Source organism: Anomaloglossus baeobatrachus, chromosome 4 (assembly GCF_048569485.1).
Source record: "Anomaloglossus baeobatrachus isolate aAnoBae1 chromosome 4, aAnoBae1.hap1, whole genome shotgun sequence".
Lineage (NCBI taxonomy): Eukaryota > Metazoa > Chordata > Amphibia > Anura > Aromobatidae > Anomaloglossus > Anomaloglossus baeobatrachus.
This window is the reverse complement of record NC_134356.1, coordinates 597,065,784-597,084,597: the sequence shown is the minus strand read 5'-3', so window position 1 is coordinate 597,084,597 and position 18,814 is coordinate 597,065,784. Positions and strand designations below refer to the sequence as shown.

The following is an 18,814-nucleotide window of genomic DNA, read 5'->3' as shown; positions in this document are numbered from 1 at the left end:
ACACCGCCACCGCCAAGGCACCAGTTTCCCAGGGTCAGCGCCTGCGGGCAAAGAGGGGCTCCTCCGGCCCATATCCAAGCCGGGGAGCGGGTTACCGGTGGGAACCCATCACTACCAACATAGACTTAGGTGCAGGAAAAGGGACCGTCACCGTCAACTACCGGGGAAAAGCAACAGCAGCCGTCCGTGGGAACAGTCTTTCCAGCCGTGTGTTTTACCGAGAACTGTGTCATCATCTCAGGCTGAGTGAGTACCACAGTGCCGTAAGGCACAGCGCTGCCCCCGCGTCCCTGCACCCCACCAAGCCCTGCACCGGCCCCCGCCATCCCTCATCCCCCACCTCATCACCGGGCCCCGGGACAACCACCCCCCTACCCACAGAGGGGAGAACCAACAACTTTGCTGCTCCCTGTCATCGCTCCCGGGATCCCCATACAGAGCAGCGGTGGTGTCCACACAATCACCACAACCGTGGGTGACGCCACGGACAATAAACTATCCCAGAAACCAATCCCCTTTCACTCACGGGCGAGGAGCGCCGCTCGAGTCCCCGGGATCCGGCCCATCGCTCGAGCCACCGAGCAGCAGCAGGCCGCAGCAGCCGCGGCAGCCGGACCCGAGCAGTGGGAGAGCGCAGCGTCCCCTCCTCCGCCAGCGACAACTTGGCGTCACGAACAGGATCTTACCGCTCTGCCGTTGGGTAGAGGTGCGCCTTGTGACCGCCGGAGGTGTCCGGCCGAAAAATTTCGGAAATCGCCATCTTTGGCGCGAAAAGTTCCCGCTCGAGCATCTTCTCGAGTAGTGGAGGCGCGAAGGCCAAAACCCCGCCCCGATAGAGGAGGGGCCGGAAAGAGGCTAAGGGGGACGGAAACAAGATGTCTGCGCCCGACGGGGCCGCTGGAGGAGCGGTGGTCGCAGCCGCAGTGGCACCCGTGGATGGGAATGGGCTTGCCCAGATCCCGGCCGTGCTGGCAGGAGGTGCCGCGGCCCCCGCTCTCGCTCAAGTGATGCCGTTCTCCTTGCCCTATGTGCCCGGAGCTACCTGGCTACCGCAGTATGACGGGAAACCTGATGCTTTACAGGTCTTCCGAAAAAAATTTAATCCGCTTCTGGAATTGTACCCCCTGACCGATAAGCAACGTGCAGCGGTAGTGCTGGGCCAGCTAACCGGCGCGGCTGAGCAGGAGGCGGAGACCTGGGCCGAGGGGGACTGGTTCTCTGTAGCCACCATCTTTGAGAAGCTACAGACTGCCTTTGAGACCCGTACCGAAGCTGAGCTGAGGATGCAGTTTTACCAGTGCCGGCAACGGTCTGTGGATAGCATTCGGGACTACGCTTTACGTCTGCAAACTGCCCTCCGCACACTAAAGCGGGTGGACCCTATCAATGCGGCGGACAGCAACAAGACGTCAGTAGAGCAATTTGTGCAGGGGATGAGGTCCTCTGAGGATCGCAAACAACTCCGGCTGTGGGCCCTGGAACACCCTGATGTGGACTTTGCTGTGTTAAAGGAACGGGCCATTAAAGCACTGCAACCCCCAGCTTCAGAAATCTTGGAGCCAGCCCCGTGGCCAATTGAGACGGCCCCCGTCGTGGTGGCCCCTGCCCTACCAGCCTCTCCAATACCTACAGCACCAAGCAGCACGATGGAAGAACTGGCAGCCCAGGTCCACCGCATGGACGGAGACCTCGCCAAGATTCTCGCTGCACTCCAAACTTTGACCAGATCCCAGCCTCCAACCAAGATACAGCTCGCCGACAGCCCTGAGGATGTTCCCTGGATGCAGCGGAGAAGTGCTAACAACTCGCGGAACAGACCTCCAACCTGCTACAAGTGCAGCAAGCCTGGCCATTACTTCCGACAGTGCCCGTTAAACGAGCAACCCCTGGGGCCACGGGCCAATCCTCAGGAGTAGAACCCCGTGGCCCCCCAGACTGGCGGGACCGGTATATCGGGGCCCGGCCCATCATCCCCGTGGCTGTGGACGGCATACCGGTGATGGCTCTCTTGGACACTGGATCACAGGTAACCACCATACCATACACATTATACCAACGGTATTGGGGGACAGACAAGCTGGCTCCCCCAGATACTAGTATAACACTGATTGCTGCTGATGGACTCCCATTGACCCAAGTGGGGTATAAACAAGTGGCTATGACGGTGGGGCGAGCTGAACTGCAACACCAGGGTATGATTGTGATCATGAATGAACCCAGTGATCATAACCCGAAGATAGTGCTAGGAACCAATGTGATGGAGCACTCTATGGGTGATGTGTTGGCCCTACTGCAGCAGCTGGCCGCCACGGCGGCGGGGAGCCGACAGAGAGCTGTGCAGCGTGAGATCCGAGCCTTGATGTACCGCCAGCATGTAAACTCAACAGGAGGAGAGATTAGTGAAGTGAGAGTGATGGATGCTGCTCCGTTGATTGTGCCCCCTAGGAGTGAGATGATGATTTGGTGTAGAGCAGCAGTAGGGCCTCAGGGGCGTGACTACCCTGCCATGATAGATCCCATGCCCTCCGAGCACTGGCCCACCGTAATGGCCGCCCGAGGGGTGGTAGATGTAAAGAAGGGGAGAGTGCCCGTGAGGGTGCTGAACTGTGGGGAGGAAGAAGTCAGGCTTCCCTGGTATGCCACCCTTGCCAAGTTGCTCACCCTGGATCCCCACACCATCCACGAGGCAGCTCCCCCCGTTTCCCCACCCGCCCCAAGGGAAGTTAAATGAGTGGCACCAACAGCTACACATGGGCACTGACGATACCCCTACACATCACAAAGAAGGGGTATACAGGGTGGTGCGGGAGTATGAGCAAGTTTTCAGCAAACATCCACTAGACTTTGGGCAGATCAAAGGGGTCCAACACCACATCCCCACCGGTGAGCACCCCCCTATCAAAGAGAGGTACAGGCCTATTCCCCCTGCGCATTACCAATGTGCCAAAGATATGTTGAGGAACATGAAAGAGGCAGGGGTTATTCAGGACAGCTGTAGTCCCTGGGCCGCCCCGTTGGTACTGGTCAAGAAGAAGGATGGCAACATGCGGATGTGTGTGGACTACCGGAAGATTAACCAGATAACGCATAAAGATGCTTACCCACTGCCCCGTATTGAAGAGTCTTTGGCCGCACTGAGAACTGCAAATTACTTCTCTACCCTTGACCTCACCAGTGGGTACTGGCAAGTGGCAGTGGCACCGGAGGACCGGGAGAAAACCGCCTTCACCACCCCAATGGGGCTCTGTGAATTCAATAGTATGCCGTTTGGGCTGTGCAACGCCCCTGGAACCTTCCAAAGGCTGATGGAGTGCTGTCTGGGACATCTAAACTTCGAGACCATCCTGTTATACCTGGATGATGTGATTGTGTACTCTCAGACGTATGAAGCCCATCTGGAGCACCTGGCCGAGGTGTTCGCGTCCCTTGCCAAATACGGGATGAAGTTGAAGCCCTCTAAGTATCATCTACTGAAACCCAGAGTGCAGTACCTGGGGCATGTAGTGAGTGCAGGGTGTCGCCCCCGACCCCGAGAAGATTACTGCCATCCAAGACTGGCCGAGACCAACCACAGTGAGAGAAGTAAGGCAGTTTCTGGGTCTGGTGGGGTACTACCGACGCTTCATCAAGGGGTACACGAAGATGGCTGCCCCCATGCAAGACCTCCTCGTGGGACAGACCAAAGGTGGTAGACCCATCGGAGCCCCACTGGTGTGGGAAGAAAGGCATGAGGAATCCCTCCGCCAGCTGAAAACGGCCTTGACCGGAGAGGAGGTCCTAGCGTACCCTGACTACAGCTGCCCATTCATCCTCTACACAGATGCCAGCAATGTGGGTTTGGGGGCAGTCCTATCCCAGGTCCAGGACGGGAAGGAAAAAGTGATTGCTTATGCTAGCCGAAAGCTCCGGCCGACTGGAAGGAATCCTGAGAACTACAGCTCCTTCAAGCTCGAGCTCCTGGCACTGGTATGGGCTATCACCGAGCGGTTCCGCCACTACTTGGCCGCAGCAAAATTCACCGCTTTCACGGATAACAATCCGTTGACTCACCTGGACACGGCCAAGTTGGGCGCGTTGGAGCAGCGGTGGGTGGCCAGGCTAGCCAACTATGACTTCACAATCAAATACAGGGCCGGTCGTGTCAACATTAATGCTGATGCACTCTCTCGGATGCCCCACTTGTCAGAAGAAGGGTGCGAGGATGACGACCTCGAAGAGATCGAGTTGCCTGCATTTCACCAGCCACCAACTGAGAAGGTACATGTCCACCAACAACGGGTGAACCTGGATCCACTGCCCAGTCAGGAGTGGCAGGAAGCTCAAAACCAGGCGCCCGCTGTCCGCCTAGTCAAGACCCTGGTGGAGCAAGGCGCTGCTGGGATGGACCCTGCCGCCCCAGCTGAAGCCCAACGCTTGTGGAAGGAACGGACCCGGCTGTATCTACATCAAGGGAAGTTGTACCGTGAGCTGATCAACTCGAAGACTCATGAGAAAATCCGCCAGTTGGTTATTCCCCAAGCTGATGTGCCCATTGTTCTGCAGGCATACCATGATGGTGCTGGACACTTCGGATGGAAGAAGCTGGAGATGCTGTTGAGAGAGCGGTTCTATTGGAGTGGGATGTGGGAGTCTGTAGAGGCCTGGTGCCGAGAGTGCGGTCCTTGCACGCTGAGGAGGAAGGACGAGGCCAGCCAGAAGGCGCCCCCACACCCGATCATTACACATCAGCCGCTGGAGCTGGTCGCCCTGGACCATGTCAAGCTCACCCCCAGCCGAAGTGGGTACACCTACGCGTTGACCATAGTAGACCACTATTCGAGGTTCATGGTGGTTGTCCCAGTCAAGGACCTAACTGGTCGTACTGCCGCTAGAGCGTTCCAGGCTTATTTCTGCCGACCACATGGATACCCAGAGAAAGTGCTTACTGACCAAGGCCCAGCCTTTGAAGCGGAGGTGTTCCATGAGTTCTGCCAGTTGTACGGCTGCAAGAAGATCCGGACCACCCCTTACCATGCCCAGACCAATGGCATGTGTGAGAAGATGAACCACTTGGTCCTGGGACTCCTCAAGACATTACCGCTGGAAGAGCGGAACCTGTGGCCAGAGAAGCTACCCGACTTGGTCGATATGTACAACAATATCCCTTCCAGTTCGACGAAGTGCACCCCAGCCTACCTGATGAGGGCTCGGCCCGGTCGGCTACCGGTGGATCTGGACATGGGATTGGAGGCCCCAGAAGCACTCCCTTCGACAGCCGAATGGGAAACTCGGCGGAGGGTACAATACCGGCAGATTCAAGAATATGTCGAGAAGAACTTGAGTCGCAGTCGGGAACAGCAGGAGCAGCGCTTCAATCAAAAGGCGTCTGCTGGCCCTTTTCAGCCCGGAGATGTAGTGCTGAAGCGGAAGAGGAGAACCCACAAGCTGGATGATCAATGGGAACAAACCCCATACGTCATACAGCCCACAGGATGGGAAGATGGGAAGGCCTACCAAATCAGTGGTGACCAAGGGGGCACTTTGGCCACGGTTTCCCGGGACCATCTGAAAAGGTGCCCACCAGCATTGAGGGCAACGGCTGAAGTACCGGTTCCTCCACCAGCAGAGGAGGCAAAAGAGGTGATCCACACTGTGATGGGTGACTTCCCAGCAGACAGGCCTACACAGAACGGCGCTGTGATTCTTCCAGTGATACTGTTCCCACAACCCGTGGATGAAGAAGTGATGGAGGCGGTCAACCGCGAGTCAGTGCCAGTGCCCAGGGATGAACCTGTACCCAGCTCCCCTATGCCTCCGCCTGCCCCACACGATAGCAGGGAGGAGGAACTGATTGTTCCCTCTGCCCCACTGCCTAGCCCCACTTACACCGGACCCCGGAGGTCCACCCGTCCCAACCTAGGTAGGCCCCCACTTAGGTACAGGGAAACCGTTCTTTAAAAGAGGGGGGAGGAAGTGTGTGTGTTTAAAAGTTGAAAGTTTTTGAAAATGAGAATAATTACCGAAGCCTCACCTGATTGAACCGTGATTTGGGAACCGGCCGTTGCCGGCATTGTTGTCCCCATGGGGACCGCTTAAAAAGTTGCATAGGGAACTCTCTATGAACAAGCCCGTGAACTTGCAGGGCAACCACAAATGTTAGTGGCTTGTAAATAAGTTTTGTTGCAGCACCGTTACCGCCTCCGGAGAGGCAGGTTGGAGGGAGGGCCCGCAGTGGAGCAGGCTGGGGCCCAGCCACCACCGGAACCGGTGGCTACCCTCTGGAGAGGAAGGACAGATCCCGCTCGGGTAACCTGGTTCAGGACTGGGGTCAAGGGGTGCTGCCTGTTTCTTAGGGGCAGCATCAGGGCCAGGTTACTTGGGTGGGAGAGAGAGGCAGCCGCAACCGTTTGAAACCGTTTAGTAACGTTTAAGAAAGTGCCTCCCGATGTGGGATGAAGTTATTCTATTTGTATTATGTGTTTTTATATCTTTTCAGAAAAATAAAACCGGTGTTGGACGGGCAGCCCGCGGACGGTCTGCATTTTGCTAAGGGGGAATGTGACGCCCTGGGCAAGCCAGGGGTCACAGGTCATAACACCACCACACCCTACACCCCGGATAGGTACACCGAAGCTACCCACAAATCCTTATTGCCTTCCTCCAGGGGCTGATGTCCACACCAGGGGGTGGGCCAGGCGGTTGGCTCCGCCCACCGAGAAGTTCACAGCCCTGGAGGCGGGAAAACCAGGCAGTTGAGTCTTAGTGTGAGTTGGAGAAGGAAGTGGTAGAGGAGCAAGAGAGAGGAGTTAAGGTGGAAGAGAAAGTGACAGTTGAGAAAGCCTGAAGTTGGTCCGGGTGTGTGCCCCGGACTGAGACAGCAAGGTCAGCAGACGGCGGTGACCGTCTGCAGGAGAGGCTGATCTGAGGTTGCCGAAAGGACCGTGGACGGGTGGTGGCCCGGCGGTACCGGAGCGGTATACGAAGAGAAGCCAGCACCATTGGCAGGGGCCTTTCGGATCCCGGCAAGGCTAGGAGTCGCCGTGAATTTGCCAAATCCGTTAGTTGTTTGGAGACCCGGAGGTCCCCTTCACTAAGTCCCGATTGAAGGCAACAGTCCAACCGTGAAGGGGAGACACCGCCACGGCACCAGTTTCCCAGGGCCAGCGCCTGCGGGCAAAGAGGGGCTCCTCTGGCCCATATCCAAGCCGGGGAGTGGGTTACCGGTGGGAACCCATCACTACCAACATAGACTTAGGTGCAGGAAAAGGGACCGTCACCGTCAACTACCGGGGAAAAGCAACCGCAGCCGTCCGTGGGAACAGTCTTTCCAGTCGTGTGTTTTACCGAGAATTGTGTCATCGTCTCAGGCTGAGTGAGTACCACAGTGCCGTGAGGCACAGCGCTGCCCCCGCGTCCCTGCACCCCACCAAGCCCTGCAACGGCCCCGCAATCCCTCATCCCCCACCTCATCACCGGGCCCCGGGACAACCACCCCCCTACCCACGGAGGGGAGAACCAACAACTTTGCTGCTCCCTGTCATCGCTCCCGGGATCCCCATACAGAGCAGCAGTGGTGTCCACACAATCACCACAACCGTGGGTGGCGTCACGGACAATAAATTATCCCAAAAACCAATTCCCTTTCACTCACGGGCGAGGAGCGCCGCTCGAGTCCCCGGGATCCGGCCCATCGCTCGAGCCACCGAGCAGCAGCAGGCCGCAGCAGCCGGACCCGAACAGTGGGAGAGCGCAGAGTCCCCTCCTCCGCCCGCGACAGAAGGAGCCGCAGTAACTCACCCATGAAGTGCCGCAGTAACTCACCCATGAAGTGGAGACCACGTAAAGTTACAGAGAGGGGTCACAGAGTGCAGAGGAGCAATAAAGTCTTGAAGCGCTCTGCTGACTCCATAAGTGCACACACTACATCTCTGGTATTAACATCAGCACATAACTGTGCACATGGCCGTCACACGGTGTTTGGTTCTAAACTCACAGAGTTACAGGTCCCTAGACAGTATTCGTTACAGTAGGAGCTGCATTTACTAAAGATCCTGGGTCTTCCAGTCATCAACAGGGTTATGTAATGTAAACATGGGAATCCTATCATATTTGTGCAGGAAGGTCCTCGAGCATACAGCATGTAACACGCTCTGAATGGAGGACCCCTTTTCAGAGCTCCAACCACTATAAACATTCCTTAAAGACTCCTCGGGAGAGAGGTGATGAGTCAATGGCAAAAATCTGGAAAGGCCTAGATAAGTTGTTCACCCTTAACCCGGAGCTTTAGCTACACCAGTCCGTGTGCTGTTATATCCCAGTCCTGCTGGCGATTGTACTGCTTTGTGCGTAGAGTTGTTCTCTCGTCATCTCGTTGTTTCCTCCTCTTATTTTTCTCCTTAAATCGCTTGTTGTCTAATACCTCTGTGATTGAATTTTGGTTTCCTCCATTTGTCCTCATCTTTGGCTTTTACCATTCCTGTCTTGGCACTTCCCTGGGGTGGGGGAGGGGGGTATGAGATCATGGCTGGCCTGGAGCAGGGCAAGCAAGGCGGCCCAGATATTGTCACCTTCAGTCATATCTCAGGGACAGCTAGGGCGCCCTTAAGGCCACGTCTCACTAAGCAACATCGCTAGCAACATCGCTGCTGAGGCACGACTTTTGTGACGCAACAGCGATGTTGCTAGCGATATTGCTAATGATGTTGGTGTGTGTGACATCCAGCAACAACCTGGCCCCTGCTGTGAGGTCGCTGGTTGTTGCTGAATGTCCTGGACCATTTTTTAGTTGTTGCTCTCCCGCTGTGAAGCACACATCGCTGTGTGTGACAGCGACAGAGCAACAACTAAATGTGCAGGCAGCCGGCTTCTGCGGAGGCTGGTAACCAATGTAAATATCGGGTAACCAAGAAGCCCTTTCCTTACCCGATATTTACCTTAGTTACCAGCGTCCGCCGCTCTCACGCTGTCAGTGCCGGCTCCCTGCTCCCTGCACACATAGCCAGACTACACATCGGGTAATTACCCGATGTGTACGCTGGCTAGGAGTGCAGGGAGCCAGCGCTAAGCGGTGTGCACTGGTAACCAAGGTAAATATCGGGTTGGTTACCCGATATTTACCTTAGTTACCAAGCGCAGCATCGCTTCCACGTGTCGCTGCTGGCTGGGGGCTGGTCACTGGTTGCTGGTGAGATCGGTCTGTTTGACAGCTCACCAGCAACCCGTGTAGCGACGCTCCAGCGATCCCTGCCAGGTCAGGTTGCTGGTGGGATCGCTGGAGTGTCGCTTAGTGTGACGGTACCTTTAGCCTGAGGGGCAATTTAGGAGCCTTGGTCATTGATTATCCAATCACACCCCATGATAATGACTAAGCAGTTGTATGCAAGCCTTACATCACAAAGCACAATGCAAAACATTGGATAAAGTGCTGTAAAGCCACCACTAGACTCTGGGGCAATAGAAATGTGTTATGAAGACTGATGAATCAAACTTCTCTATGGTATCCGATGTAGGAGTCTGGTTTTAGTGAATGCCAGGAGAACGTTACTTGCCTGATAGTATTGTGTCCGCTATACAGTTTGGTGGAGAAGGGGGTTATAGTATGTGGCTGTTTTTCCAGGGGTCAGACTTGACCCCTTAGTTCCAGAGAGGGGAAATTTTAATTATTGCCCATGACTGTGCCCTAGTGCACAAATTCTATAAATACATGGTTGGGGGAGTAGAAGACCACCACTGCCCATACAGAACCAAGACCTCAATCCCACCCAACATCTTTGAGATAAACTAAATGAAAATTGTAAACCCAGCCTCTCCTACAACATCAGAGTCTGACCTCACAAATAGTTTCATAGTGTTTAAGTTTGACAGTAGATGCAAATCCATCAGGTTCAACCCACAGCCTAACATGGAAGGAGATTCAGATTAGACATTAGGAAAAACTTTGACAAGTCAGAGAGTGGCACAGGCTACCACGGGAGGTGGTGAGCTCTCCATCAATGGAAATCTTCAAGCGGAAACTGGTTAAACATATAGCTGGGATGATTTAGGAAAGCCTGCACTCGCAGGGGGTTGGACCCGATGGCCCTTGAGGTCCCTTCCAACTCTACCATTCTATGATTCTATAATTCTATGTTGATCCACAAGAGGGCAAATAAAAAACCCATGGGGCAGACAGCAAGGTCTACGTCATGGGGAAAAAAAATTCCTTCCCGGCTCCACATACGGCAGATTAGTTTGACAGGACTGATCCTTCATAAACCCAAATGTTCTCCTGGATGAATTGTCAAGGACACTTCCATTCTTCTGGGAAGGATTTCCACAAGTTTTTGGAAGAAGCTCCATATAATGTATATGGATTTATAGTGAGATAGTATAATGTGGACATATCCCCCATACGTCTGTCCATATGTATATGGAACAACTGCAGTATCCTGGTGCTGTGGATATACAGATATATACAGGCTGCCACCAGAATTAGTAATATGATGGCATCCGATGTACGCTCCACTAACCTGGCGTCTGAAGCAAAGTAATATTCCACGGCTTTCTCGTCCACAGGGAACAAGCAGGTTGTGCTGTCTACTCGGGTCAGGGAGCAGCTGCCTTTCTTTTCCAGACCTGCAATAATTGAAAATGACAAAGTTTTTTGGGCTGTTCGTGTTTGTAGATGACGAGAGTAACAGAAGGCCAAGAAGAGTCCTTAGTCTGAAATTTCAGCCCAACTGGAGGAAATGCAGCTTGAAGCAGGAAGAAAAAAAAAAAGCAAGAGTGTTATGGAAAGCATTCGAGCATTGAAGTTATGTCATGGTAAAGGCTTCTACCCGAGACTGGTACAATGTGGGCCTTGGCATTTGGACCTGCAATGATCCTCTACTTGTGAATTAGTCTAAGTACATGAACAGGGGTGGTAGGCTCCCAGATTAGGTAGCCTCTAGACCATTTTGTCAACATTAAAACATCATGATCGGACTGGGCACCATTCGGTGGGTGAAGGGCCCGTATAAGAAAGCGTAAGATTATACCCACAATGTACCAGCTGGATACCAAGCGATCGAGTGTGAATGCCTAGCCAATGCCACAACATAAATGGCGGAGGTTATAAAGCTTGTAGTTGGCAGCTTTGTGATTAGTTCCCCATAACATAGGTCTTCCGTTAATTTAGCGAATGCAAAATCCCCTGAAATATAAGAAATGAAGAAGGAAAACAACATGACCTGATTTTACATGCCCCGAGAGGGATAGAAAAAGGTAAGGAACATTGGTTTGTTGGTTCTGTCTTGTTCTGGTACGGTTTCCAGTAATACGAGGGCAGAATCTAGACGTGTCATGTGTCCAAACTCCTCGAAGAAATCTCAGCAGTGTGCCACCAACCTGAATGCACTGAAACGCTCAATGCCTCCAGTGCATGCACATTTTAAAGGATATTTCTCTGTAAGTATTTTGGAAAAACTGGGATCGGCACACAGATGGGGGGGAATTTTGGTACTCAACAGTAATTTCCAAAAGTTTTTACCAGCTGTGTAATAGAACTCGATTTATGGGTAAACAGCGCCACCTAGTGTCTAAAACGTAAATTGCCCAAAGCATGAATAGGATTGTACTCCGCTAAAGGCATCAGTCGTCATCATGGCACATCTGCTTTTTATATCAATAGGATATGATATCACTCTGATTCTTCATTGAAAAGGCAGAGTTTGATCAATGATGGCTATATTGGGTATAGTGCGGTGTTGTTTATTATGGGATGGCACACAGATTGATCTCCATGGAGAACAGTACCAGAAACCAGTGATGTGAATATAGTCCCTTTCTAAGAGAAGGTATATATATATATATATATATAACGTAATACGAGGCTGGTAAGACGGGCACCTGCATTCATTACAATGGGCGGTCCCTCTAGAGGATAATCGTTGCTTTGGGACACTGAAAATGACAATGAGAAATGCGACAGCACCAATCAGACAACACATCAAAGACTCGGGCATACTATGCATTGCAGCCATCTGGAATGCATATGTCACATACGTCGGCCAGGGGCACTTGGGTATGCACAGCCATCTAAACATGAAAAAAAGCAGACTGACAGAGGGCGGTAATATTACAACGACACAACGGTGATTGTAACTGGATTGGAGTTTATAGAAAATCAATTGTGCAAATTAGCGATAATTCATATAGAGATTATACCATTAACCCCCCCTCCCCCGCCCATGCCCAGCACAATACAATACAATACGTCAATAGGAAGCAATATCTGGACGTGCTTAGCCGGAGGCAGGTCTTCTAGTTACATCAAAAAGAAAGATATCCCCAAATAACAATCCGGACAACGGTGTCTCTTAAATTCCTGCCACATGTGGTTAGTGCCAAGGCCGCATAGTTTCTAACTAAAGTGAGTAAAGCCAAGGCCGTGCAAGGGTCCCCGACTAGCCTGGCACTGGTCCGGCGATGGATAATTACCTGAGCGGTACAGGATCGGGATGTGATCTGTAGATAGCTTGTGCTCGCTCTGTACGCCCATCAGAAGTGGGCTACCCCTCCTAGAAAGCAATTACAGCATTAAAATGTGACAAGCACATGACATATGCACCTTTTACTCCATTATCCTCCATTAAAAAAAAGGCTACCTGGTCCCAACAGCCTGGCCAGGGTAATGCACGCTCTTAAAGACCAAAGCGAAGGCACCTTCCTGCGAGATAAAGGAATACGCAGATGGTTACAAATGCACAGATTATGGACATCAGGTCATTAAAAACTGATTTAAGACACTTCGATATTTGGGTCTACATGGGTGATGGCTGGAGGCCAAAATGGTAAATGCTACTATGATGGAGTTGAGGACATATTGCTAGATTTTGCGCTTGCGGTTTTTTTTTTTCGCCATTCTTCTTCCGAGAGACGAAACTTTTTTTATTTTTCAGTCAATATGGTCATATGAGGGCTTGTTTTTTGCATAACGAGTTGTACTTTTAAATTAAACCAAGAGTTTTACCATATAGTGTACTGTAAAAAATGGCCAAATGCGGAAAAATTGCAAAAAAAAAGTGTGACTGCACTATTGTTTGAGATATTTTATTCACAGTATTCACTATATGGTAAAACTGATGAGTCAGTGTGGGTGCGAGTTCGTAGACACCAAACATGCACTAGTTTACTTTTATCTAAGGGGTTAAAATAAAATCAAAGGTTTGTCCAAAATAAGTGGCACACATTTTGTGCCATTTTCCGCGACTTGTGGCGTTCTCATTTTTTGGGATCTATGGCTCAGTGACTGCTTATGTTTTGCGTCTTGAGCCGACATTTTTAACAGTACCATATTTGCGCAGATGATATGTTTTGATCGCCTGTTATTGCATTTTGCATAAAATTTGTGGTGACCAAAATAATGTAATTTTGCTGTTTGGAATTTTTTTTGCCGCTACACTGTTTACTGATCAGATTAATTGATTTTATATTTTGTTAGATAGGGCATGTCTGAACGCGGCGATACCAAATGTGTGTGTATTTTTATTTTTTTAACCTTTTAATTTTCAATGGAGCGAAAGGGAGGTTATTTGAACTTTCAGGTTTTTTTATTTTTCAAATTTATTTATTTATTTTTTTAATTTAACTAGGTTTCCAGGGAGCTATAACAATCAGCAGTCTGATCGCTAATTAATTTCTCCTGATCAGAGCACCATCGCTCAGACCGGGAGAAATGATCATCTCTTGTAACAGCCAGTACTCGGCTGTTTGTTTACAGGACCTTAGTCATGTGAACACAGGAGTCATCACACGACCCTGTGCTACCGTGACAAATACTGGATCCACGTGATCACATCACGTGACTTCCGGTATCGGCCTGTAAGTAAAGTTTCAGCACGATCGCAGTTATAATGGCACGGTCACTTATTGACAGCGCCATTTAAGGGGTTAAAAAGCATGGGCGGATAACGATTCCACTCGGCACACGTCAGCTGTATAAATCAGCTGAGATAACTAGCAAAACCCGACCCATCTATTAGGTATTCTGTAGCTATCAATCAAATAACAGTGCATCTCACAAACTTTACTTGCCTATATTTCAGAAAGTATACATCCGATCTCACAACTAAAGGTATGTATAGAATCAGCATGATAGCGCCAGTATAACACTGGCTTTAGTTTATATAGGGAAATCCTGGTGGTTGGTCCTCTTTAAGGAGAAGAGAAAACTGGGCAACCGCCACTGTGGTAGTTATAATGGCAGCCGTAATGGTGGTCACATAGCATTATTTACAACATCTGATTAATGAAAAAGCTGAGCACACAGACGGGACAGGCAGCAGCCATGGGGTCGGCTAGTGAGAAAGGTTTGAGCAGATTTAAACCCAACATGCCCCTCAAAACAGATCAAAATTGACCAACTCCGGTGACTTTCTTCGCTCCTGTTTATCAGCTATAGGGAAAATGCACTAAAAATAATAGTTAAAATACAATAAGATGGAGGCAATACTCACCAGTTGCTGGATGACGCGCTCTACTAGGGTGGCAAAGCTGATACCATCGTTCTCCCGATTGTCGTACATGTATTTGGCCAATTTGGCAATCGTCTCGGTGTCGGTTTCAGATTCAAACTCGTAGCCTTTGCTCTCCTGCAAAACAACAATATATCATGTACAGCCTTCGCCAACACAATAGGGTATGCAAAAAGATAAACAGAAAGCCTAAATAAACCTTTTCCAAGTGGGAGTGTCCATAGGAAAACAGGAAGGTAGGAAAGAATTCACACATTCCCTATTTGCATATATCGGTGCCAGGGTAGCAGAACGAATATTCATCCTTCAGGAGATCTGTCATGCAATGAATCCGGTGGAACTCAAAAATATCTCCAGGATTTTTGCATTCCTTAACCAATAATCAGCAAAAACACTAGCGCATCTAGCCTTCACACTAGCCCTACCATCTCCCACCACGACTACTGCAACCTCCTGCTCTGTGGCGTCCCTTCTAACACTCTTGCACCCCTCCAATCTATCCTAAACTCTGCGGCCCGCTTAATCCACTTCTTACCTCACTATTCCCTGACCTCGCCACTCTGAGCAATGGGAAGCCAGTGAAGGGATTGGCAAAGACTCCAGTTCAAAACACTCACCATGACATACAAAGCCTGTCTCCTCCATAAATCTGTGACCTATTCTCCCCGGTACCTACCTACATGCAACCTCTGTTCTTCACAAGATCTCCTTCTCTCCAATTCCCATAATAGCATACAACATTTCCCCCGTGCCTCCCCAATACTCTGGAGTACTCTACCACAACATATCAGACTCTCATCTACCAAGTAAACCTTCAAAAAGGAACCTGAAGACACATCTCTTCCAACAAGCCTACCCTCAGACCAGAAGACCACTGCGCACCCAGCTTTGCCCTTACCTACTGTATCCTCACCCATCCCCTGTAGACTGAGCCCTCATGGGCAGGGTCCTCTCATCCTGTACCAGTCTGTTTTTGTATGGTTTATGATTATTGTACTTGTTTTTTTAGGTATACTTTTTCACATGTAAAGCGCCATTGAATAAATGGTGCTATAATAATATATAATAATCTATTTGGTGTCTAAAACGCACAAGGCAGATGGGACCAACTAGGAGGTCAAAAATTAAAGTTTAAGGCTATGTGCGCACGTGTGCGTAATTCATGCAGTTACGCTGCGCTTTGTAGCGCAGCGTAACTCCATGCGTCCTGTGTCCCCTGCACAGTCTATGGAGATTATGCAGGGGCCGTGCGCACGTGGCATATTAGAACGCAGCGCTTCGGCTGCTGCCCGAATCGCTGCATTCTAAGTAGTGACATGTCACTTCTTCCGTGCGCTTTGCCGGCAGTCCCTGCTCTGTCTATGGCAGGAGCTGCATGCAGAGCGCACGTTCTCGCCGGCACCATGCGCTTCAGAACGCAGCTTTTCAGCTGCGCTCTGAAGCGCACCTTTTCGGTGCCGTGCAGAGCGCACACGTGCGCACATAGCCAAAACTATCATTTTTTATACATTATAGTGCGGCTATGTGCTGCTAATCGGAGGCGTCTCAGATACCAAGATCCCCCCAATCACTAAAAAACATTGCTCGGAACTGCGCAGCTTCTGCAGAGAGCTCTGCACTGGCTCAATGGTATATCTATGGGTCTGTACGTCACGCTTTATTACAAAGTGTTGTAAGAACCATAGACAATTGAGCTCGTACTCCACCGTGTGTATACTCATACCAGAGACGAGCTTTGGCGGATCGATGGGGGGGTCTCAGGATCCAAACACTCACTGATCAGAAGCGCATACTTGCTGGATAGTTTCCTAGGGAAGGAGAGCAGTGCTTGCAAACTCTTTTCTGTAGAGCTTGTAAGTGCTGCTCTGATGTTGCCTGGATGCGACCATTCTTAGGGTCCCAAAGAGAGTGCACAGGTTTGGACCAGCTATATGAGAAAGCCACTAGTCTAAAGTTAAAGTGTGAATCTTCAGGATCACACCACCCACAGGCAATCGGGAAACTGGGAGGCAGGAGCGGTTTACTCCTGAAGACTGTTGATGAGAATATCCCTTTACGATGGACCCTGCTGCTATGTGAATATGAAAACAGAACAATGTATGGTGCTAGGAATATTGGGACCCAGCGAGGCTGTGAACAGATCACTCACCAGAAACTTCTTCAGGTCCTTGTAGTTTGTGATGATTCCATTGTGGATAACAATGAATTCTAAAAGGAAGAGGGGAGAAAAATCACGTCATTTCCTGTCGATAGCAAAAAGAAAAACAAAAACACAGTGATGAACGATCAGAAGCAGAATCTGGAGGCCACATGTGAGGAACGTAACTGTATATTTATGTTATCCCAAAACATTGCCGCTTGTTTCATGTTCGAGAGCCATAAATCCTGTGTGTGCGCAGCGAGGAAAGTCCTGATGCTACAAACGGAGCACTTCTGCACATCTGTGAACCCCTACAGGGAGGCATGTCATGTAATTAATGCCAGGAAACACGGGAGAGGGAAAGTAGCATGACTGGAAGAAATAAATCCACAAATGTTATTAGCCCAGATTTGGAATAAACTACTTGCACCATGGAAGTCTATAAATTAGACCTTTTCTACACTAATCCGCAAGACTTTACAGATGAAGCCTGTAAATGCAATGCGGAGCAGCATTTATAATTCTGCTGTCTTCAGAACTGAAATCCTGAAGGAATGAATGAATGAATGAATGAATGAATGAATGAATGAATGAATGAATGAATGAATGAATGAAGACAGATTTTACTCTGGAAGTGTAGTGACTGTACAGCAATGTAATAAGGGAAAACAATTACTTTAGAGAAGCTCGGCTAAGTACCATATTTTTCGGATTATAAGACGCACATTACTTCCCAAAAAGTTGGGAGGAAAATGAGGAATGCATCTTATAATATAAATATAGACTACCGGAAGGTGGTGGGAGGCAGGGAAGTGCTGTGCTGCGGGTGCTGCCCTCTGCAGCGCTGCTTGTGCGACTGGTGGTCATGCTGTGCAGGGGGCGATCAGCAAGGCACAGGCCATTCTGAAGATGTCAGCGGTAAGTCCTTCAAATAATGGCGCCCAAAGTCGGCGCATGCGCAGATGGAGCTCTCGGTTCAAGCTCTATTCTGCACACATGCCGACTCTGGACGCCATTTCTTTGAAGCCCGCACCATCGACATCTTCAGATTGGCCAGTGCCTCGCCACCCGCAGCAAGCCCCAGCACAGAGCAATGCATATCTAGGTCCCCTCTGCACCATCGCCGTACTCCAGCACTGCCCCTGCCTCCTGTGACCCCCCCCCCCCCCGCTCCACCACTGCTGCCACCCCCCTACGGTAAGACACCACTGGTTTATAAAACAGACTTTTTTTTTTTTTAATAAACCTTTTATCATCTCTATGGGGTGTGTCTTATAATCTGGTGCGTCTTATAAAACGAAAAATACGGTATGTAGGATGGGCAGAGGGTCTGTGTCTCTGTGTGACTGGTGTGGTAGTACACGTGTGACCACAACCTCGACAGTAATTATTGAACAAAATGAACTGTGGGTCTGGGGAGAAATCAGATCCCCAGCGATCATACTTTTAGGTTGGTGGGAAGTCACTTTTAATATACAACCCTTTAGGAGCACCAAGGTTAACGTGAAGCTTGTGGCCTTCAATAGAAAATCTCCCAACAGGGCCACCAACCATCATGGGTCTTTGATAGGAAGACTTTTAATATGGGCCATGTCACAAACCACCGGGGGGTCACTCAGAAATCCCCCGCGCTGGCTACCAGTACGTCACAATCGGGGGGTAACAAGTGGGGGTCACCCCTACTTTATACCTCCCGACCGACAGACAGAGCACGTGACGCGCTCTCTAGCGCCCCTCTTATAGTCAGGCCAATTATGGAATTGCCCGACAATAAGCAAGGAGGCCGCTATACTACTTATGCCGATTATTGAAGGGCCCCCGGCGAGAGAAGGGTATATATTCCCCCGACCTCCGCGGGCGGAATATATAAAATCTCCCCGAATCTCACTGGCCTCCCCACAATAATCCTTGGCACAAACTCGCTGCCACCAACCGCTTCACGGTAACTATTAGCCGAACACACAGACGTGGGATTCAAGATCGAGATAACAGAACAGCCCAAGATTAATTATATAATTTAATCGCCTAAAGCACACTAGAACTACAATATATACAATAGGGAATCTACAGAATATACATAGGTCAGAGTACAGTTACAGATAAAGCATGGGTTACAAACAGGTATACAATTACATCAGTTACCTTGTGTGTCTGGCCACAGGGGGGCGCTGTAGACCAGGTTTCTAGGATTCTTCCTCAC

At 50.3% G+C, this 18,814-nt stretch overlaps 1 protein-coding gene across 1 annotated transcript in view; it reads right to left on the bottom strand.

Moving 5' to 3' along the window:
• Window positions 1-18,814, bottom strand: part of GFPT1 (glutamine--fructose-6-phosphate transaminase 1) — a 91,157-nt gene that overhangs the window by 38,164 nt on the left and 34,179 nt on the right. The window contains exons 5-9 of the mRNA XM_075346170.1: window positions 16,624-16,682; window positions 14,457-14,591; window positions 12,606-12,667; window positions 12,439-12,518; window positions 10,488-10,593 (exon numbers count right to left, since the gene is read on the bottom strand). Coding sequence (XP_075202285.1) covers window positions 10,488-10,593; window positions 12,439-12,518; window positions 12,606-12,667; window positions 14,457-14,591; window positions 16,624-16,682 — 442 coding nt within the window. The remainder of the gene's footprint in view (window positions 1-10,487; window positions 10,594-12,438; window positions 12,519-12,605; window positions 12,668-14,456; window positions 14,592-16,623; window positions 16,683-18,814) is intronic.